General features: G+C 46.1%; 1 protein-coding gene across 2 annotated transcripts in view; it reads right to left on the minus strand.

The window, feature by feature from the left end:
- Positions 1–6,509, minus strand: part of KAT6B (lysine acetyltransferase 6B) — a 151,600-nt gene extending 145,091 nt beyond the window's left edge. For both annotated transcript variants that reach the window (XM_054983672.1, XM_054983671.1), the window contains exon 1: positions 5,774–6,509. In XM_054983672.1, the coding sequence (XP_054839647.1) occupies positions 5,774–6,391 (618 nt within the window). In that variant the 5' untranslated portion in view covers positions 6,392–6,509. The remainder of the gene's footprint in view (positions 1–5,773) is intronic.
- Positions 6,510–19,444: the final 12,935 nt, after the last annotated feature.

Genomic DNA, 19,444 nt, shown 5'->3' on the forward strand with positions numbered 1-19,444 from the left:
TATAGTGTGTGGAAGGGCACTGCTGACACCTGATGGTAATAACAACAACAATCGATTTATATACTGCCCTTCAAGACAACTTAACACCCACTCCAAGCGGTTTACAAAGTATGTTATTATTATCCCCACAACAAAACACTCTATGAGATGGGTGGGGCTGAGGCAGCTCCTAGAAGCTGTGACTGACCCAAGGTTACCCAGCTGGCTTCAAGTGGAGGAGTGAGGAATCAAACCCAGTTCTCCAGATTAGAGTCCCACACTCTTTAACCACTACACCAAACTGGCTCCCACCCTCCTGGCTTTCTACAAACGCTGGAGAGACAGACAGACAGACAGACAGACAGACACAGACACAGACAGAGAATACTGGAAGATGAACAAGCGAATTAACCTGAGATGGTATAACTTGTTTTTTTAGGTCCAGTGAAGGTGCTGTCAGGAGTGAATATGGGGAAAGAGTTGGCATCTTTACTGCAGGCCCTGGTCCCAGAATCCATGTCCATGTTAGAAAATATATTATTGTGGACGAGAAGTTGTTTAAGATTAGGGTGCGGTATGTGGGCAAAAAAAGGTTTACCTCCCAATACTTCTGAGAGAAGGGTATCATTGTCCAGCATAGGTTGCAAGTCATTAATGGTGCGAACTGGTTCGAGCTGAGAGCTGTATGTGACCACTAATGGTGTCCACCTGTTGTTTTGTTTGGGCCTATCTTGTACCAGGTTATCCCTTGGTATCCTTCTTGCTTTGTCAAGCTATTTCCTTAGTACATCAGGTGGGTATTACAATTCCAAAAATGTCTGTTGTTGATCTTGCAGCAACAATAAATCTCAGGTACAGAAGGGTGTTAGTGGGTTGGAGCTGAGAAAGCATTTTCCAAGAGAGCCATGAAAATGTTAGCATATTGCGGTGCAATGCAAGTACCCATGGCTGGGCCATTGAAGGAATAAATCTTTACCAAATCTGAAGTAGTTGCAGGTGAGGACAAACCAGCTGAGCTTGGTAGTGAAGATAGTGGTGGTGCTGTCAGACATGATGCTCCTAATGGTTTGAAGTTCATCTTTTGGGGGAATGTTGGTTTACAGAGACTTAACATCCCTGGTGGCAAAAATAGTGTTTCCTGGAAGACTGACCACAGATTGTATTTTTTCAGGAAGTCTGTAGTGTCTCACACATAACTATGGGGCATTGATGGCATAGGGTCTGAGAATGGAGTCCATGTACCCAGACACCTCCACATCCTAGGTTGCCCTCCAGTGACATCACTTCTGGTGTAAAACGAGATGCAACGGCATCTCTTTAAAGCCAAATTGGCCTGAAACAGTGTTTTTGCAGCATTTGGGGCTGATTTGGCCCTGCTGAGACCCCAAAGCTTCTGGCTTTACACTGGAAGTGAAGTCTCTCTGGAGTGCATGCGTGCCCCATTTTGCTGCGTGCTCCAGGGCCCCTGTCCTACCTTTTCTCTCATTCCTCCCCAGCCCCACTGGCCAGGTGAGTGGGGAAAGGGAATTCCCCAAACCCACAAGCCAGGCTGGCATCCCTAATTGCATTGTTTTTGAATGTTTTAACAAACTGTTAAATGTTTGTCCATACTATACTGTGTAATCTGTCTTGGGTCTCAATGAAAAAGAAGGACTACAAACAACACAGATAAAAAATAAATAATCTACAAATGGGAAAGCAAAGGATTAGAGAGAAAAGCAATGCAACAAACAGTTTGATTTTTAAAACATAATTTTACATTATTGGTCCAACTGAAGACGTCCAGTATTTTTGCAAGACGCCCAGTAACCAACAAGAGTGCAAGTGGTCCACCAGAAACTAGCCAATGGCCCACTAGCAGTCTGCAGCATACCTTCTGGCCAACACTGTATTCAAAAGGACGGCAATTCATTCATGTAAGAAGGAGAAGCACTAAATGGTTTTAAGTAAATGTTTTTTCTTGTCCAGATATCAGTAACTAATGAGTTTGTGAAGACATTCATTTCACAATCTTGTACTCAAAGATTAAACAGTTAAATGTGTGTTTTAGAATAAATTGTCCAACTTGCCTTGTCAGACATTGGCTGGGATCCAAAGAACTACTTTTAAGTTTGCTCAGTGGAATTTTTCTTCTTCGGATAGGAAAACCCAACCCTTCCCTCCCTGACCACCCTATCATAAATCACATTCTGTTTTTGCCAAGGAACATCTACAACAAACTTGCAATACTTGCCACAGGTTAACTACATGAATTATGTAAACTCATACTGCCTTTTGGGGGGCTGAAAGGAGAATGGGAGCTTCCAAAGAGCAACTGAAGATTAACTCCAAGCACAGAGCACAGACCTGTATTAAACGAGGTGGCCTCAGGCAGGTTCCACAGGGGCCCACCTTCCTCACAGTACTGTATCAACAAAAAACAGACAGCAGTGAGAGATCAGAAAAGAAGGGAGGAGCAGAGCTAACGTACCTGAACTTTTCTTTACAAGACTGATCTATTGGGGGGAAAGAAGGTAAAAAATGACAGTGACAGATTTTCATGTGAAAAAACAAGCACAGAAAGCTATATAAACCATGATCAAAAACAACAGTTATGAAGTCTTACTAATAAGACCAATGTTGGAAACAATGATGCTGACAGTATATTCTGTGCTTTCTTGCTTAAGTTTTTATGAAGCCAGAACAAAGCAAAGGTCAAGCATTAATATTCTACCTGTGCTAAACTGCCCAATATATATCACACCAATGCAGCTGGCAGGAGTATTTTTTCCAAATGCTCAGCACCAATGCCACCTCTCTCTCTACATGAGACACCTTATACAGGAAACTGAAGTGTAGGGAGATGCAATGTTAGCCAGGAAGTGTACTTTCATGTCTCTACACAAGCGTAGTTTAAAAAGACAGACAGAGCCAGTGGAAATTGCTCCTCAGAGGGTTTGTTAATTTCATCTTGGTTCTGGAAGGGAAATTGACAGCCTTTGGGGAGGCGAAGAAGAAATTAACAAACCCTCTGAGGAGCAAGCTCTGCTGGCTCTGTCTTTTAAAACTACTCTTGTGTAGAGAGGTGAAATTGAACTACACTTCCCAGATAACATTGTGTATCCCTCCCTATGAGCATCCCCGAGTAAAATGCCTCGTGTAGAAAGACTCTAAAAATCACATCATTATCAGAGGTTCCAAGACACAGACTACACAATTTTGCCTATGGCCACACATTTCTCCTTTTACAATGAGCTTTTAAGCCAAGAAACCGTGGCCAATTTATACCAACTCTCAGAAGTGTTAAACACAAACAGAATTATAAACGCTTTAACATACACAAAGTCCTTGTTCCATCACATTACTGAAATAGCACTATCCAGATTATATACATTTCCCTTAAACCTGATTTTATAAGGATCTTCTGAAAACATAGAAGGTCAACATTATAAATCACTTCTCCACTCCCTTTGCTCTAGATATTTTATACACACACACACACACATACACGCACACCATCATCCTACTGCAGTGGATGCGTGTCATCTTGTAGTAACGCAAGGCAAGAGTCTATATGCATGTTTTTTTCTACTAAGACACAATTATTCAAGTGGACAATATGCCAGGAATAATATTGTAAACCTAGAAGATTTTATCCAAAGATTTGTTTGGGGGAGAAGCTGAGCAAGCTCAGAAAGACACACCACACTTTTAGAACAAGCAGTATCCTAAACACCTCCCTGTACTGCACATTCAGTGGCAGCAGATGCTGGATTTAAAAAGCCTCCTGGACTTGCTAGTCTGCAAAGTTAATTTGAAGTATAAGAAAGTTTGCTTTGCCAAAAAATGGGAGTTCCATCATGTAATAGATGGCAACACTTTGCAAGTCATTAATGCTTGGAGGGTTAATAGACAATCATGATGAATTATAGGCAATAATGGACTTGCCTTAAGTATTTCTACATGGGCATTACTACTTTCTACTAAAACAGGAGGCACGCCTGCGGGCACCTTTGGAATTCTGACAGTGTGGTAGGCGCAACCACAAAACAGCTATCACGGGAAGCTGAGCCAACCACCAAATGTCAGGGAGTGAGGTTATGCGTAACTCTAATAGTAACTTTTCAACACTTCATGCTGAAGCTGTTTAACAGGATGCCTTTTAAAATGAACACACATAGTACCACAGTGAAGAGACTTGGACAGCAACTGTTGCTAAAGTGACTTTTTAAAAATCTGCACAGCCAATCAGATTTCCAATGACCAGTCAGAAACCCTTCTAAGCAAAAGCCCCCTGGCTCTTCCCACTTTCTAAAAACACTTGGTGGGCACCAGAAAAGGTACTGGCAGGCTCCATGGCACCCACAGGCATGATGTTGGGGACCCCTGCACTAAATGCATATGGAACTACAAGTTAAAGGAACTGTGTACTCTTCTCAGCAAAGTTTGAAGTTTTCCTCCAGCAGAAGAACCACCTTGGACTATCAGAAGCATAGAAGGGTTCAGAATTATCAAATGGAAAAACTGGCAGAATCATAAACCAAGCAATAAAATGATGTGAGGAGACTTCCAAAGTTTCATAATAATCAGAATATTCCAACATATGTTAACAAATCACTGACATCTTAATATACTGGTAAAAAGTGTTTTTAATATTGTAAAACATTCTCTCAAATCCTTTTGAATTTTATTCTAATACAACACTCACTGGAAACTTAATTGGCTACATACATTGCAGAGTTCTGAAAATCTGAGAATCATTTCTGAACAGATTCATCTAGCAAATGGCTGGTACTTTTTCCAGAAGAAAAAAAAGGTAATCCGTTTAAGACAAACTCAAACTAAAATGATGCTTCTCCGTCTTTAAAGAGCTTCCCAACCAGAGACTAACTTTTCATACTACATCCTGCAGTGTGAACAAAGTAACACTCTATGAAGCAGCTATACACGACTATATTAACTTCCAACTACGTTCCACACAAGCTTTGACATGTATAGTCTATAAACCAATTTTTTTAAAAAAAAAATCTAGGGAAGGGACTGCTAAACATTAGTTTCAATGATCTGACTTGAATGGCCGAGGCTAGACTGATCTTACCAGGATCCACCCTGGTTAGTACTTGGATGGGACACCACTAAGGAAGTCCAGGGTTGCTACACAGAGGTAGGCAATTGCAAACCACCTATGTTTATCTCGTCCTGAAAACCCTATGGGGTCATCATAAGCCAGCTGCAACTTGACAGCACTTCACACACAGATTCAATGACAATGAAAAAATTACATACCACTTAGTACACATATTCAAAATAACCCCCTCCACATACACACACAAACAAAATTAGAGGCTCTACTCCCTTAAAATCCCAAACATTAGAAACAACTTTTCTCTGAATAAGGCAAGCAAGCTCATGAGTATAAAGCAATGATACTCAGTGCCTCGGGAGTCAGGAGCCAGCTGTGGTTTTTTGACATGCCACCTCTTATCAGCACCATTCCTCTATGTGGAATCTGCCCCATGCTTCAGGAAAGTGGGCCAGGCCCAAAGCCCAGTGGGGCTTGAGGTTGGCACGTGATTCCTACCTTGAAACAGCCACCATCAACGGAACAAATAAGCTGCTAGCCTCCCTAAGGTGCAGACCTCATTGCCAAAGTCAGAAAGTAAATGTGACTCTTTTGGTAATCACAAACGAGGTTCTCTATGAGCTGCAGTACCATTTGTATAAAGTAAAACTCAAATGCAATTCAACCAGATAAAGCAACTTCTGCAAAGCAAAATTTTAATAACTTTACACTGATACAACATTTCACACTTACCTGATCTTTTTCATGAGGCAAAAGACTGACAGGTGGGAGAGACACTGGAAAAGAACTGTATTTAGATGCTCCTTTACCTTCCAGACTGCCATAGTTCACCCTATACTGAGGGCCATCTTTCAATAATCTCCCATTATTTACAGCACGTTTGGCCCCCAGTCGTAATCTCCGTTGAAACACAGGGTTATTGAAAATACTTGCAAGGTCATGTTGACTTCTCAGATATTTTTCAATGTTTCTGAGAGATGAGCCATTTGGCTCCTGAAGCCCTTCAATTCCTCTCCGCAGAAGCTTATTCCAGTCCACATTACGAAGTTCGTTACAGACTCCTCTAGAACCTTTTGTTGGTTTAGGTAGCTCACCAAGTTTAACAGAAGAAAAACGTCCAGGATTATCTGGATCTTTGTAGGAAGCGAGGCCTTTGTTGGTAACTTTGAGAATAGAACCATCTTGGACGCTTAATTCCAGCTGTTCTGAAACTGTCTTTTTATCTAAACCATGGGATGCGCACACAGCATGACAAATTCTCTCTTCAGACGGCCTCTGCTTTTGCCTTTTAACTTTCTGTATAGCTTCAAGAATCCACTCTGTATAAAGTGGGTTGGCAAGTTTTACCATGGTTGACCAATAATTTCTTGTGGCCAAGGGTTACCCATAGAGTTCTTCCCTAATTGTGTTTTTTTGAAGCCTTCCAAGAACTACACACCAAAAGAATGAATAACTGCTTTTCGTTCTCTGCACAAGAAATCAAATATCCATCCTTGAGAAACCAGGAATGATTACAAAGTTTAAAATAATTCCTTATTTAACCAACATGGAGAGTTGGAATAACTTCATTGTACCAACTGGAAGAAATCTCTACGATTCAATTTTGCCTTTCTGGGTAATTCAAGTATCCTGATCTTCACACGGATCTAAAAATTAAGGGGAGAAAGCCATATAGTTAGGAAATCACATTTCATTATGTAACCGAAGTCTGCTAATGTCTTAACAAACACAGCGTTTTATTCAAGTAATGACTATAAATCATGCCTAGCCACTATGTAAGAGACACTAAACTTAGCATGAGCATGCACAAGGGAGGGGAAATAGAAAGGTTTACATTCTTTAGATGTAGACTACAGACTTGATCTCAAGTAACAGCTCGAAATCCATTCGATACAATTGACTTGCGTATCTGTTCTTCAGACTTTCAGCCCTGAAGTATGCTCTGATTATACCATGTATAGAATGTCTACTTTCTAATCGTTCAATTCTAATCAGGTTTTCCTACACGTAAATTCTATTCTGTTCAGTGGGATTTAATTTGTCAAGCAGATGTACATTTTGTCAAGTAGTTGCAGCCTTCATGCAATATGTGGACCTAGGCTACAATTCTAAGCTTGTTTACACTACCAGGGATGCTTCTACATGGTAATAATTCTCCAAGTAGCTTTCCTACCCAATGCAAATGTAGAAGCATTTGCAGTAGCAATAGAGCATCCACACAAGATCTCCTCACAGATTCCTTGCCTCAGCACCATGTGTTCCTCATTCCCTTGTGCCATCAGAGGGTTTTTAAAAGTTTTTTTAAATTTGCAATTGATATACAGTACAATTGATTATCTCTTCTGAATTCCCAGATTTCATTTTAAAAAGTCTCTAGCCCCATTCATTGCAGAAATATGCCTTTCCACATCTCCTTGTCAGCAAAGAGCCCCTGAACACCCACGCACATCACAGAGTATTCTGATAAGTGTCCTAAAAAACAGGGGGAAGACATTTATTTCCCTCCCCTCAAGACCCTTTTAAAAATGTTGCTGGAAAAACTGGAAATTTGGAAAAGTACTGGGGAGGAAACTCTAACATACTCTCTCGTGGAATGAGTGAAATCCTTTTTACAATAAGGAACTCAGTCATGTGTACCATGAAGATTTTCATGTAACACAATCTACATCACTACACTGTAGACATATATTTTCAAAGATATTGTTATTGCCAAATGTGACTAATTTTGTTCACAATATGTTACAATGTGCATGATGATGCTACGCTATCAAAGAGTTCAATATTCTTATTTTTAAAAAGTGTAACTCTATATCCAAATACATTGCTAGGGCCTGAAGTTCTCCCAGAATTACAACTGATTGCCAGACTAGAGATCAATTCCACTGGAGGAAAAGGGCTGATCCACACAAGCACGCTCATCACATGCATGGCATCGACAAAACACAACACATGTCATAGCTCAAACATTATCCAAAGTCACCTCTCCAGCACAGGAAAAGTCTCTGTTCCCTCTAAAACCAACACATTGGTTGCTATTATTTTATTTGTACATTGTTATCAATTTTAAATGCAAACTGCTGAGAACTCAACTGCGAGAAAAGGATGCTAAAAACCTCAATGAATGAGTAAAAGAAAATTACAGACAGAACTTTCCTCACACACAATGTTCCACAGTATATGCAGTCTATTCACACATCCGTTTGCCAAGGCCAACATATATCAAAGGCAGGGAAGTCAAGGACTGTTCAGGTTTGTGAATCATCCCCTGAACATATAAACAATCAAGTGGTATTTACACAGAGGTGAATAACAGAGGATGTATTGAGCACACCAAAGTTACACTTTCTTTGCCTAACATTACCTCACAACAACTGTGCAAAGGTGGGGAAAGGAGGAAAGAAAACAATTCTATTCCTTGCAGGAAAATCAGGAAAATCAGGATAAAAATGTGCCACCCAACACCAACCCACCTGCAGCTTAAGAGACAGTCTAGGGTAGGGGTGAATCATAAGCTATTGTTTGGGACCGAAAATATGCCAGAATATGATGCTACCTCACTTTTTACCCTCAAATCAACCTTTTGCAGATACTAAGCTCAGGGTATACAATAAATATTTCCACAAATACTCTTCATCCCTTACCAAAACTAGGTACCTTTCTCTAAAATAATGTAATAACATTCGATTTATATACTGCCCTTTAGGACAACTTAATGCCCACTCAAAGCAGTTTACAAAGTATGTTACTATTATCCCCACAACAATCACCCTGTGAGGTAGGTGGGGCTGAGTGAGCTTGAGAGAGCCCTCAGTAGCCCAAGGTCACCCAGCTGTCTTCAAGTGGAGGAATGGGGAATCAAACCCAGTTCTCCAGATTAGAGTCCCCTGCTCTTAACCACTACACCAAACTGACTCCCTAGTGTACTCCTACACTATTAACCCCCATCTTCTTTACTTCACCTGTGTTGAATGAATAGATGCAAAGTCCACCCTCCAAAGCTACCATTTCCTCCAGTGGAACTGATCTCTAATTTCAGGAGAACTCCAAGCCCTGCCAGGAGACTGGCAACCCTAGACAAGGCTTTTCTTGTTTGTGCTACTTTGCAAAAGGTTATACAGCTTTCAGTAGATAAACAATACAGAACCTCACCCTCACACATCCATCCCTTGTATATTTCTTTCTTCATCCCTCTTTCACCTATTTCAGCATGTAAGCTTCTTGGAGATAGAGACCCATCCAATCTGTGAAATTCTGAGTACACACCCAAAGGCACTGTAGTAGACTGAAAACAACAGCCACACACCAACCATATCCCCACCCCACCCCAGTAATGAAATGCACTGGCAAGCAAGCAGGCGCCATTATTTTGGAGTGTCACAAAATTAAAATAGGTGCTTTTATTAAGGCTGGATTCAGCGACCACTGGAGGCATGTTCTGTGTTGGAGGCCGGCAGGGCTGCAGAGGAGGAGGAAGATGCTCCCGCCGGGTACCACAGACGGGCTTCGCTCACCTCAGCAGCGGGCAACAGTCGCCACCCGCCTCGCTGCTGGAGGGAGGAAGAGTAGGAAAGCGAGGAAGGGCTCGCTCCCCCTGCTGGCAACTCCTCCTCAGCCCGCCGGGGCCCCCACCCACTCGGAAAGAGCCCCCTTTCGCCTTTTTAAGCGGCCGCCATTTTGTTTCGCCGCCATGCATCCGACATGACACTTAATGACGGCCCAACCGAGGCTCATTAACGCCTCAGACAACCCCCCACCCCCGCTCCGCGAAGTCCCGCCTACCGGTTTACCAGTTGCGCTGCGACGCTCATTGGAACGAACTACCCGTCAATCATCCTCACCCCCGCCCACCGCTTCTCACGACACGCCCAGAGGGGCATAACCATTGGAAGGCGCTCCGCGTCAATCACGCTTCTCTGCCACCCCTCCTCAGGGATTAAAAAAAAAAACCGCTATAAAGGAAAAAAAATCCCGCCCCAGACAGGAGGATGACTCTTTGCCTATTCTCATTGGCTACCGATTACAAGTGGAAAGAAAATATTACACACTCTGCCTGCTTATAGGCTGCCCGTGCCATCAATCACATACTTAGCTCCGTCTCTTTTAACCTCCTGTCGGCGCCGAAGTTTGTTCGCTGGCAAAACAGCGGCGGTTGGCTAATCACAGCGGGAGAAAGGGGTGGGGGATCACTTTAATACGTTTAGAGCGGAGGGGCGCGCGGCACACACTAATAATAGGCGGCACTTTACGTATTTGAGTTTCACGCCACGTGTCATGGAGCCTTTTGCCACCCGTCCGGTCGGGCGAGATTTGAAACAAACACGTCCTCAGCGCGATTCATAAACCCTCCTCCCCAAAGTGGGGAGGACAATAGGGGCACAAGGCTTCCCAGCTGCACGACCCTATACAGCGCCAGTATATACATATATCTATAAACAAACAAACAAGCATATATCTCAACCACACACGGCTGCCCAAGCTGCAGGCAAAGCTCGCTTAACCCGCCCCTTTTCTGCAGAAACAATTACAACCTCAAGACACAGGGTGGGAGTGTGCGTTACACACCCCAGAGGAGACCGGCAGCCACCCCCGGCGCCCTCTCCGCCGAGCCTGCTGCTGCTGCTCCGCACGCCCGCCTCAGCCCCCCACATCCCTGGGACCCCTGCCATGTCATGCGAGGCAAGGAGCCGGCAGAAGGGTCTGCAAACACGTGCGCTGGCCTTCCAGCGGCAAAGACAGGGGGGCAGCGCCCCCCACCCCGCGGCGGGTCTCCAGCAGCCCCTGGCCCAGCGCGAGGGACGGGGCGGGCGGGGGGCTCTCGGGCGCAGGGCAGCGCCGCCTCGCCCCCCGGCGCCCCCCTGCGCTCGCCTGGGCGCTCCCCCCGACCCCCCAAAACTCCTGCAACTCTGACCTCTTTGCAGCGGGGCTGTCCCCCCCGCGGGGGCTTGCAAGCTGCCCTCCTCGTCCCTGTTCTCTGCTGGGGGATGTTTCTGCAGAAGCGGTTCCTGCGGAATGTTGCTGCCGCGGCTGCCCCGGGAAAAAAAAATAACAAACCAGGCAATCGCGGCAGCAGCGGCGGCGGCGGCTCCTCCGGCTGGCTTTTCCCTCCTGGCCGCAGCAACCCGAGCCAGGAGCACAACACACACACACACGCAAGCCCCTTTCCCCTCCACCCTCTCCCCCTTCCCCAAATGCACGGAGACGGAGACCCAGCCAGGAGAAGCAGACAAGGAAACGGGGCGGGGGGACAGCCACAGCCAGGGCTCCCAAAACAGGGTCGGGGGAGACCGGGGGGGGGGGGAGCGTCTTTCGCGTGGCTTTTTTTTTTAATGCATCAAAGCTTGTTTGCGAGAACACCACGACAAAAAAAAAAGGAATACCTTGTTCTTTCCCCCCTCCTCTGCTTTTGCACGGCGCCTCTCCTTAATCTCCCCCCTCCCGCCCCACAACTGCACAACACACACGCGGGGTCGCAAACAAATCGCGAGGGGAGGAAAATCAACCGCGGGGCGCGCCACGCACACCCCGGAGCGGGGCAGATCCCGTCCCTCCTCCCAGCCGCCTCCCCCGTCCCCGGCATTTAAAAAAAAAATCCTAATTAATTGCAAACCCCCCCCCCCCAATTGCAAGCCGCAAACCTTTCTGGATGCTAAATGGCCGTAGATCGCCGGGACCGGTCCTAAAACCCGGGGCTTGATAACCGCTAATTGAAAGGTTAATCTGCATAGGCTCTGACAGGCGAGGTCCCTCCCCGCTCCTTTCTCTCGCTCGCTCCCTTTTTTTCATAATCTGCTACTGGCAAGTGGGAAATTGAGCTTCTTAGAAGGGGAGGGGGAGGCGGGCGGGCAGGGTGGCCGCTAATGAGCCCGGGCACCTGGGCTGGACCCAGCGCACCTTCGGGGGGCAGGTGGGCCGGGATGGGGGGGATGGAGGGGGAAGAAATTGAGGTTTCACAAACAGCCCCCGAGGGAGACGATGAGGTGCCTCACCTCCAGGGCTTCTCTTTCTGGAAAGGATGTTTTGGGTGGTGGGTTTTTGGTTTTGGTTTTTACCTGCTGCTATCATTTGAATGGAGGGAGGGAGGAACACTGGGGCCGCTGGTTTCATTCTGGGGTAGACCGCCTTCAGTAAAGCAAATGATAGTAAGAGAAAAGAGCAAGAGTCCAGTAGCAGTTATAAGACTAACAAAATGTGTGGTAAGGTATGAGCTTTTTGTAAGTCACAGTTCACTTCTAAAGAAGCTCATACCTTACCACAAATTTTGTTAGTCTTATAGGTGCTACCGGACTCTTGCCCTTTTCTACGGCAACAGACTAACACAGCTAACCATTTTGATAGCAAGAGAGAATGTTTGCTGTTCTCCTTAGTTTTCAGGTGTTCTTCATAGGGAGAGAATCTGATTCCGCACACGTTGGATAATGCACTTTCAATGCACTTTATCAATCGTTTGAGGCGGATTTTTTGTTCCGCACACAAAAAAATCCATTCCAAATGATCTATAAAGGGGATTGGAAGTGCATTATCCAACGTGTGCGGAATCACTCAGTGTCTTCACCGGGGAGAATGTTGAGTGAAATGGAACTGAATGGAAGATCGTAGGTCCATCAAGCTCTGAAGCATCCGCTTCAATGGGAAGCAGGTTTTTTGGGCTTCAGGCAGAGACAAGCGTCTCTCCAACCCTAACATCTTCATGACTGGAAATGCCAAGAATGGAACCTGGAACCTTCTGGATACAACCCCCATGTCCTAACACAGCATCTGAAGTGCAACTGCTTTCCAGTCTTTGGACAGAGGCCCTTCTTCATGAATTCCACAAAGATGCTCTGAAGGTGGTTGCATTCTGCTCTCCAGTGGACCCCTTTTTTGTGTAGTCAAGGACCGTGTGAACCACATGAAGAAATAGCTTCACCAGCAACATCACTCTGTGATTCAGGAGCCACCTGTGGCTCCACTGAGCCATGTTCCCCAATGTGGCAACTGCCCCATGTTCCAGGAAAGTGGGCAAGGCAGGCAGGGCTTGTGGCTGGCATGTGGTTGCCACCACGAAACAGCCAGTGCCAGAAGAACAGGTAATCTGTGGACCTCCCTGAGGTGCAGACCTCACCCCGTGGATGGAACTGGCTCTCTATAAACCACAAACAGAACTACTGCCCTAACCTGAGAATCATACTAGACAGGGCTGTTTTCCTCCAGTGGCTGAGCTGTCATGCCTCTAATCCACTCGCAGAAGGATTTGACCTCAGAAGGCAGTTTTGTGGCTGGCAAATTGCTGCTTCCTAGCACTGAGATTACATGGGGTTGCCAGAAACAGGATAAGTTTAATCGCAGAAAACATGACCAGACGATGTTTTTGGATGTGCATCAAAGATGCATTTTGGAGGTCCTGCCCATCTTCCCCTGTGTTTCAGGACATGTGACAATTCCTCAGGCATGCCTGCAATTTCTAGCCATCTCACTAGTTCTAGACAGGGCGCAGGGAGCTGGCTGCAGGGCAGTGGGTCCCCCGGGGCAGCTGCCACAGATACCCATGCCCAAGAGTACCCTTGTGCTACAGGCTGGTGGGAGACTTACTAGGAGGGCCTTTTAATCAACTTAACAATGTTACACACGGACATCACTCCCCAGGCACCCAGAAGTAACATCAGCGCATCCCTGGGAATACTCTAGCATTTGAGCAAAAATCTATGATTTTGCCCAAATGCTAGAGCATCCCTGGTGACGCAGTGACATCACTTCTGGGTGCATGGAGAATGAGGTCAGCTGTCTTTCACACACACCCCATTTTGCTGCCATTTTTCTCCTGCTGGCCAGCTGAGCAGTGGTGGGAGCCTGGCAAGTCTGCATACAGGTCAAGCCCTCCTATGATCCTGCTACTCTGAGGTCCTGGGGGATGGCGGCAGTGGGGCGGGGCAGTTGCAAGGAGGAGGAGCCCCATTCCCCCAGCGTTGCTTCCCCCCTCCAAAAGACTTTTTCCTCTTTTTCTGGCACAGAGGTAGACCGAGCCTGCACCCAAAGCACACTGTTGTTTTGTTTCTGTTTTTAACCCCAAGTATGTGTCTAACTTTTAAGATTTTTTTGTAACTATTGAGGAGGGGAGGGGGTTGCAGGTTGCAGAAATCTGTTTTGTTCTGAAATGGCCCCAATCCTTGGATTTAAGGGTCCACACAGCCAGTTCAGAATTAGGCATATGATAGCAATAATATTGGGGTGGAATCTGCTACTCCACTGAGCAATGTCTGAAGCTTTCTTGAGCTGCCTTCCAATGGAAGAGCCCCTTAAGTTGGAGAACAGCTTCCAACTTTGCTGGCATCCCATAGCAGCCTACAGAACCAGTTTCCTATCCAAGCACCTGATTGAGGTACCAAGCCAGCAAGGGGGCTCTGCAGGAGGAGGTGTGGTGCATCTGTCGTCACCTCCTGCACAGCTGCTGTTGCCACTAGAAAATGGCATTTACTCTCCACTCCACCTTGACCCCTACGTGGATGGCTTGAGAAGAGGCACACACTCTCATGTTGCTGCCCATTCACCCACCCAAGATCCATCCAAGATGGAAACTCCTGGGCAGGAGATGGCAAAGAAGATGCATGCATCCTCAAGAATCATGAAGCTCAGGAACCACACCTCTTCAGGAACCATGGCATAAATGTAACCTATCACATGCACAAAACCAATCCTGGAAAGAAGCAAAGGCACCCCTCGGCATGAAATAAGATGCTTTGGTGCAGCTTCTGTGTGACCCAGGTAGCTGACACACTGCGGGGATGCCTGCTGCAAAGAAAGAGTTCAAAGCTGCATGTACACATAGCATCTGCATTTCATAGCAGGCTGTGAACAAGCGGCCTTCACCTGGACAGCCCAGGCAAGCTGATCTCATCAGATCTCAGAAGATAAGCAGGGTCGGCCTGGTTAGTAATTGGATGGGAGATCTTCAGCGAAGATCAAGGTTGCAGAGGCAGGCAGGCAAATCACCTCTGTTAGTCGCTTGCCCTGAAAGCCCCACTAGGGGTTGCCATACATCAGCTATAATAATAACAATAACAACAACATTCAATTTATATACTGCCCTTCAGGATGACTTAACACCCGCTGAGAGCAGTTTACAAAGTATGTCATTATTATCCCCATAACAACAAACACCCTGTGAGGTGCATAGGGCTGAGACCTGACTCCATCACTACCAGTGAACAAGTGACTGAGATCTTGGTGCCCCAACGTGTTCTTCCAGTTCCCATATTTCTCCCCCTTAGAGCCAAGGTACTAGTGACGAATGACACTTGCCTGGCAAGTGAACAGACTCACGTGTGTTCCTCCCTGTTCACTTGCCATTCACTTGCTCTCCACTTGATAAAGTGGAGCGCAAATTAATATATTCAACAACCCTAGTCATCTGATACATGAGTGCAGGGCTTTTTTTCTGGGAAAAGAGGTGGTGGAACTCAGTGGTGGAACTCAAGACCGCACAATGACGTCACTTTGGATCAGCTGGAACAAGGGGGGGAGTTTTTTTAAGTTTAAATTGCCCTCGGTGAAAATGGTCACATGGCCGGTGGCCCCACTCCCTGATCTCCAGACAGAGGGGAGTTTAGATTGCCCTCTGTCTGGAGATCAGGGGGTGGGGCCACCAGCCATGTGACCATTTTTAAGAGGTGCCGGAACTCCGTTCCGCTGCGTCCCCGCTGAAAAAAAGCCCTGCCTGAATGTCCATCTGCCTGGCGCTTATACACTGCTGTTGGCATGCTGCAATTGGCTGTAGAATACTGCGTAGGGTGTGTGTGTCGGGTGGGGCGTGTCGGGTGGGGTGGAGTCTTTTTTTTTTTTTGCTTTTCATTTTGTTCAACAGCAGTGTTTATTCTTCACTGGTGTAAAGCTGCACTGTTGGGGGAAGACTCTTGGGCTGAGAACGCTTGGGATACCAATTGATTCTTATTCCTCTCCCATCATGCCCCACAAAATGTCATCGTTTCAACCCCTGTGTTGGCCACAGTGTGCTGGCCTCACAGTGACGACAGATCACCATAGAACCTCCATACCTGACATATCTTGAAGATTTAGTTAGCATCTCAGTATACTAACTAAATCTACTACACTGGCATCTCTTGAAGATACTGTGTTTGGGGGGCTCTTAAATCCATTGAATCAAGTTTGGGCTAGAAGTCCTTCCGAAGTTTGAATAGTATGCAAGAATTGCATACCTCCCCAAGTTTATTTACTTATTTAATATGTTGGATTTTGCTTTTCCTATAACATTCATAGCGGCATTCATTCCGGTTGTGAACTTCTTTGTGGTAAATGCAAACCGTATGATATTATATGACTTACAGTAGAAATATAATTACAATCAAAACATCATCTAAAAATATTAACAAAACAGAAGGTATAATTAGTCCACCCCCCCATATGGGTCAGACAGTGTTATATCTCTTCTATGTTTCAGTTTTACAAAAGCGATAAATACTTGGAGCATGTTGGGTGTTGTATCAATCTTATAAAAGATCATGGTTTTCACACCAACATTTATATATGTTATTTGCTCAAAATTGCCTTTTAATTTATTGAAAATCAGTACATTGTGACCTGACATGAGTCATAACACAGCTTGAGAGAGACAGTAATTGCTATTTTCTGTCCCAGAGAGAATAAACACATTCTTCACAACACGATAATTCCACGTCTCTGACCTTGTCCAGTATATATATGTTACAGTGAAAGTTTGAAATTTGATCATTCCAGATGGATTCTGTGAATGTCCGCAAGCCCAGAGATATACTGGCAGGCTGGATATTCATATATTTTGTCTGGGATTGTCAACATGTGCTACGTTTTTGACATTTACTGTAACTTTAAATGTGTGTATATGAGCAGGGCTTTTTTTCAGCTGGAACGCGGTGGAACAGAGTTCCGGAACCTCTTGAAAATGGTCACATGGCTGGTGGCCCCGCCCCCTGATCTCCAGACAGAGGGGAGTTTAAATTGCCCTCTGCGGGCAATCTAAACTCCCCTCTGTCTGGAGATCAGGGGGGCAGGGCCACCAGCCATGTGACCATTTTTTCCAAGGGCAACCCACTGAGTTCCACCACCTCTTTTCCCAGAAAAAAAGCCCTGTATATGAGTATATATGAGTACACACATATACATGCAGAAAGAGGAGCACATTTTTAAAGTTATACCAAAAAGTGTAAAGGTGTTGTCCAGCAAGCAGGACATTAGTTTCGGAACCCAGTTTGGAAAACTGGGGGTTCAAATCTCTGCTCAGAACTGGAACGATTACATAGTCTTGGGCAAGTCCTGTCCGGCAGCAAGGATACTGGATTACCTACCAGTTCAGTTCGTGTCCTCCTAGCTTGAAGAAATGCTGCTCAGCATGGCCTTGGATTCAGTATGTGAATCCATTGTGTAAGCAATGGGTTTGATGATGATGATGATGACGGTGACGACAACAACAACAACCGATTTATATACCTTCAGGACAACTTAATGCCCACTCAGAGAGGTTTACAAACTATCTCATTATTATCCCCACAACAACAATCACCCTGTGAGGTGGGTGGGGCTGAGAGAGCTCTGAGAGAGCTGTGACTGACCCAAGGTCACCCAGCTGGCTTCAAGCAGAGGACTGGGGGAATCAAACCCAGTTCTCCAGATTAGAGTCCCGTGCTCTTAACCACTATACCAAACTAGCTCTCATAACGTAAGTTAACCTGGCGTGTAGTTTATTGGAAAATATATACACTAAACCTTTTTAATTATTATTCTAACACCTTTAAAGGTTATGATTTTGTTCTCTGTACTTTAATAATCTTTGTAGCACACAGCTTTGTTTTTCTTGTCCCCTTTCTTTATCCCTCTTTTTTCTTTATTCCCCTTTTTGTTATAACAAAATATATATATTTAAAAAGAATTAAGTTAACCTGGCCTTCGTGTCTGAGTCCTCAGCCACTTTTATTGGGTCCTTCAGGGTTCCGTTTTGTGCTGTATGCTTGTTAACATCTACACAAAACCACTGGCAGGAGTTACTCAGACATTTCGGAAGAGACAACGTCAATATGCTGACGTCCCGCCGTTCGATTTCTCCTTTTCAGCTAAATTGGATAAGGCAGTGGATATGCTGAGTCTGTGTCTGAAAGCCATATTGGGCTGGGTGGCAATCAGAACAAATGGAGCTGAACTCATATAAACCAGGTGCTGTGGTTGGGATGGCCTTCAGACCTAGAGAGTGGTCCATGACCTGTCCTAGCACTCCCTTGGAAAAAGCAGCTTTGGGATGCTGCTGGAACCCATCCTTCTCTGTGGATGCTTAAGTGGTAACTGTGACTCACAGTGTCTTTTGCCAGCTCTGGTTAGCATACCAGCTGCGCCCTTAGAAAGAGATGATCTTGCCACAGTAACCTGCCAGGGGTGCCGCTATGTGAGGCGCCGGCATGCCTGACCTTGAGCCTGAGAGGCCATCAGGGACTGCGTAGGTTGCCACTCTGTGGAAGGAGGGGGGTATACATCACCCTCGCTCCTTCTCAGTCCACTTGCAGGCCTGCTCAGCCTGACAGAGCCCTGGCTGCCTTCCCTTACTCCTTGCCTTCCCATGCCTCCAGACTCCCCCTCCTCCTCCTCCTCCTCCTCTCCATCTTCCTTACTCTTCCTCCTCCCAGCTTCTCTCTCTCAGCCATCTAAACTCCACCACACTCCTACACAACACGCCCCATCCTCTGGGTGGACTTCCCTTATATCCCTTCACCCATTCCTACCTCCACCTGCCAGCCACGCCCCCCAGTACTCTAGCCATGGCCCAGGCTGTTCTAGGCAGCCACACTTGGTGTTGCTCTACTGGCTGCTCTGGCCAGCCACACCTGTGCCTCCTTTTCTGGCTGCTGGGCTCTCTTTGCTGATTGCCTCAGGCAGTCCCACCTGAGGTTGCCTTGCTCCCAGCCTCACCTGGCCCTTGCTATTCCCTTCCACCCTGCTTGCAGGTTGGGGCATGGCCCTGTACTGCCTTTCTTCCCCTGCCGGTAAGGTTTCTGGCTGGCTGGCTGGTTGATGGCTGGCTGTCCTTGCTTCCTGGGCTTTCTCCTTCTGGTCTGGTCCCCTCCTAGCTGTCCTCACTCTCCCTGCCTGAGCTGTCAGCCTCCCACCGGAGGGTGGGGCTAGCTGGCTTCCACCTGCCCCTTCTGACCCTCTGTGGCTTGGGTGGTTCTTTCCCCTCCTCTGTTGCCGGCCTGTGTGGGGCCTGGGTGACTGTCGGGGTGGCTGCTTCCCATCCCCTCTCCCCAGTAAGTGCAGGGTCTGAGCCTCAGACCCTGGACACAACCGATGCCTTGATCACACTGAGGTTAGATTACTGTTATGCACTTTATATGAGGCTGCCCTTGAAGACCTCTCAGAAGGTCTTAGAGCAGCTTGGGGGTTGACAAATGC

Source organism: Eublepharis macularius, chromosome 6 (genome assembly GCF_028583425.1).
Source record: "Eublepharis macularius isolate TG4126 chromosome 6, MPM_Emac_v1.0, whole genome shotgun sequence".
Classification (NCBI taxonomy): Eukaryota; Metazoa; Chordata; class Lepidosauria; order Squamata; family Eublepharidae; genus Eublepharis; species Eublepharis macularius.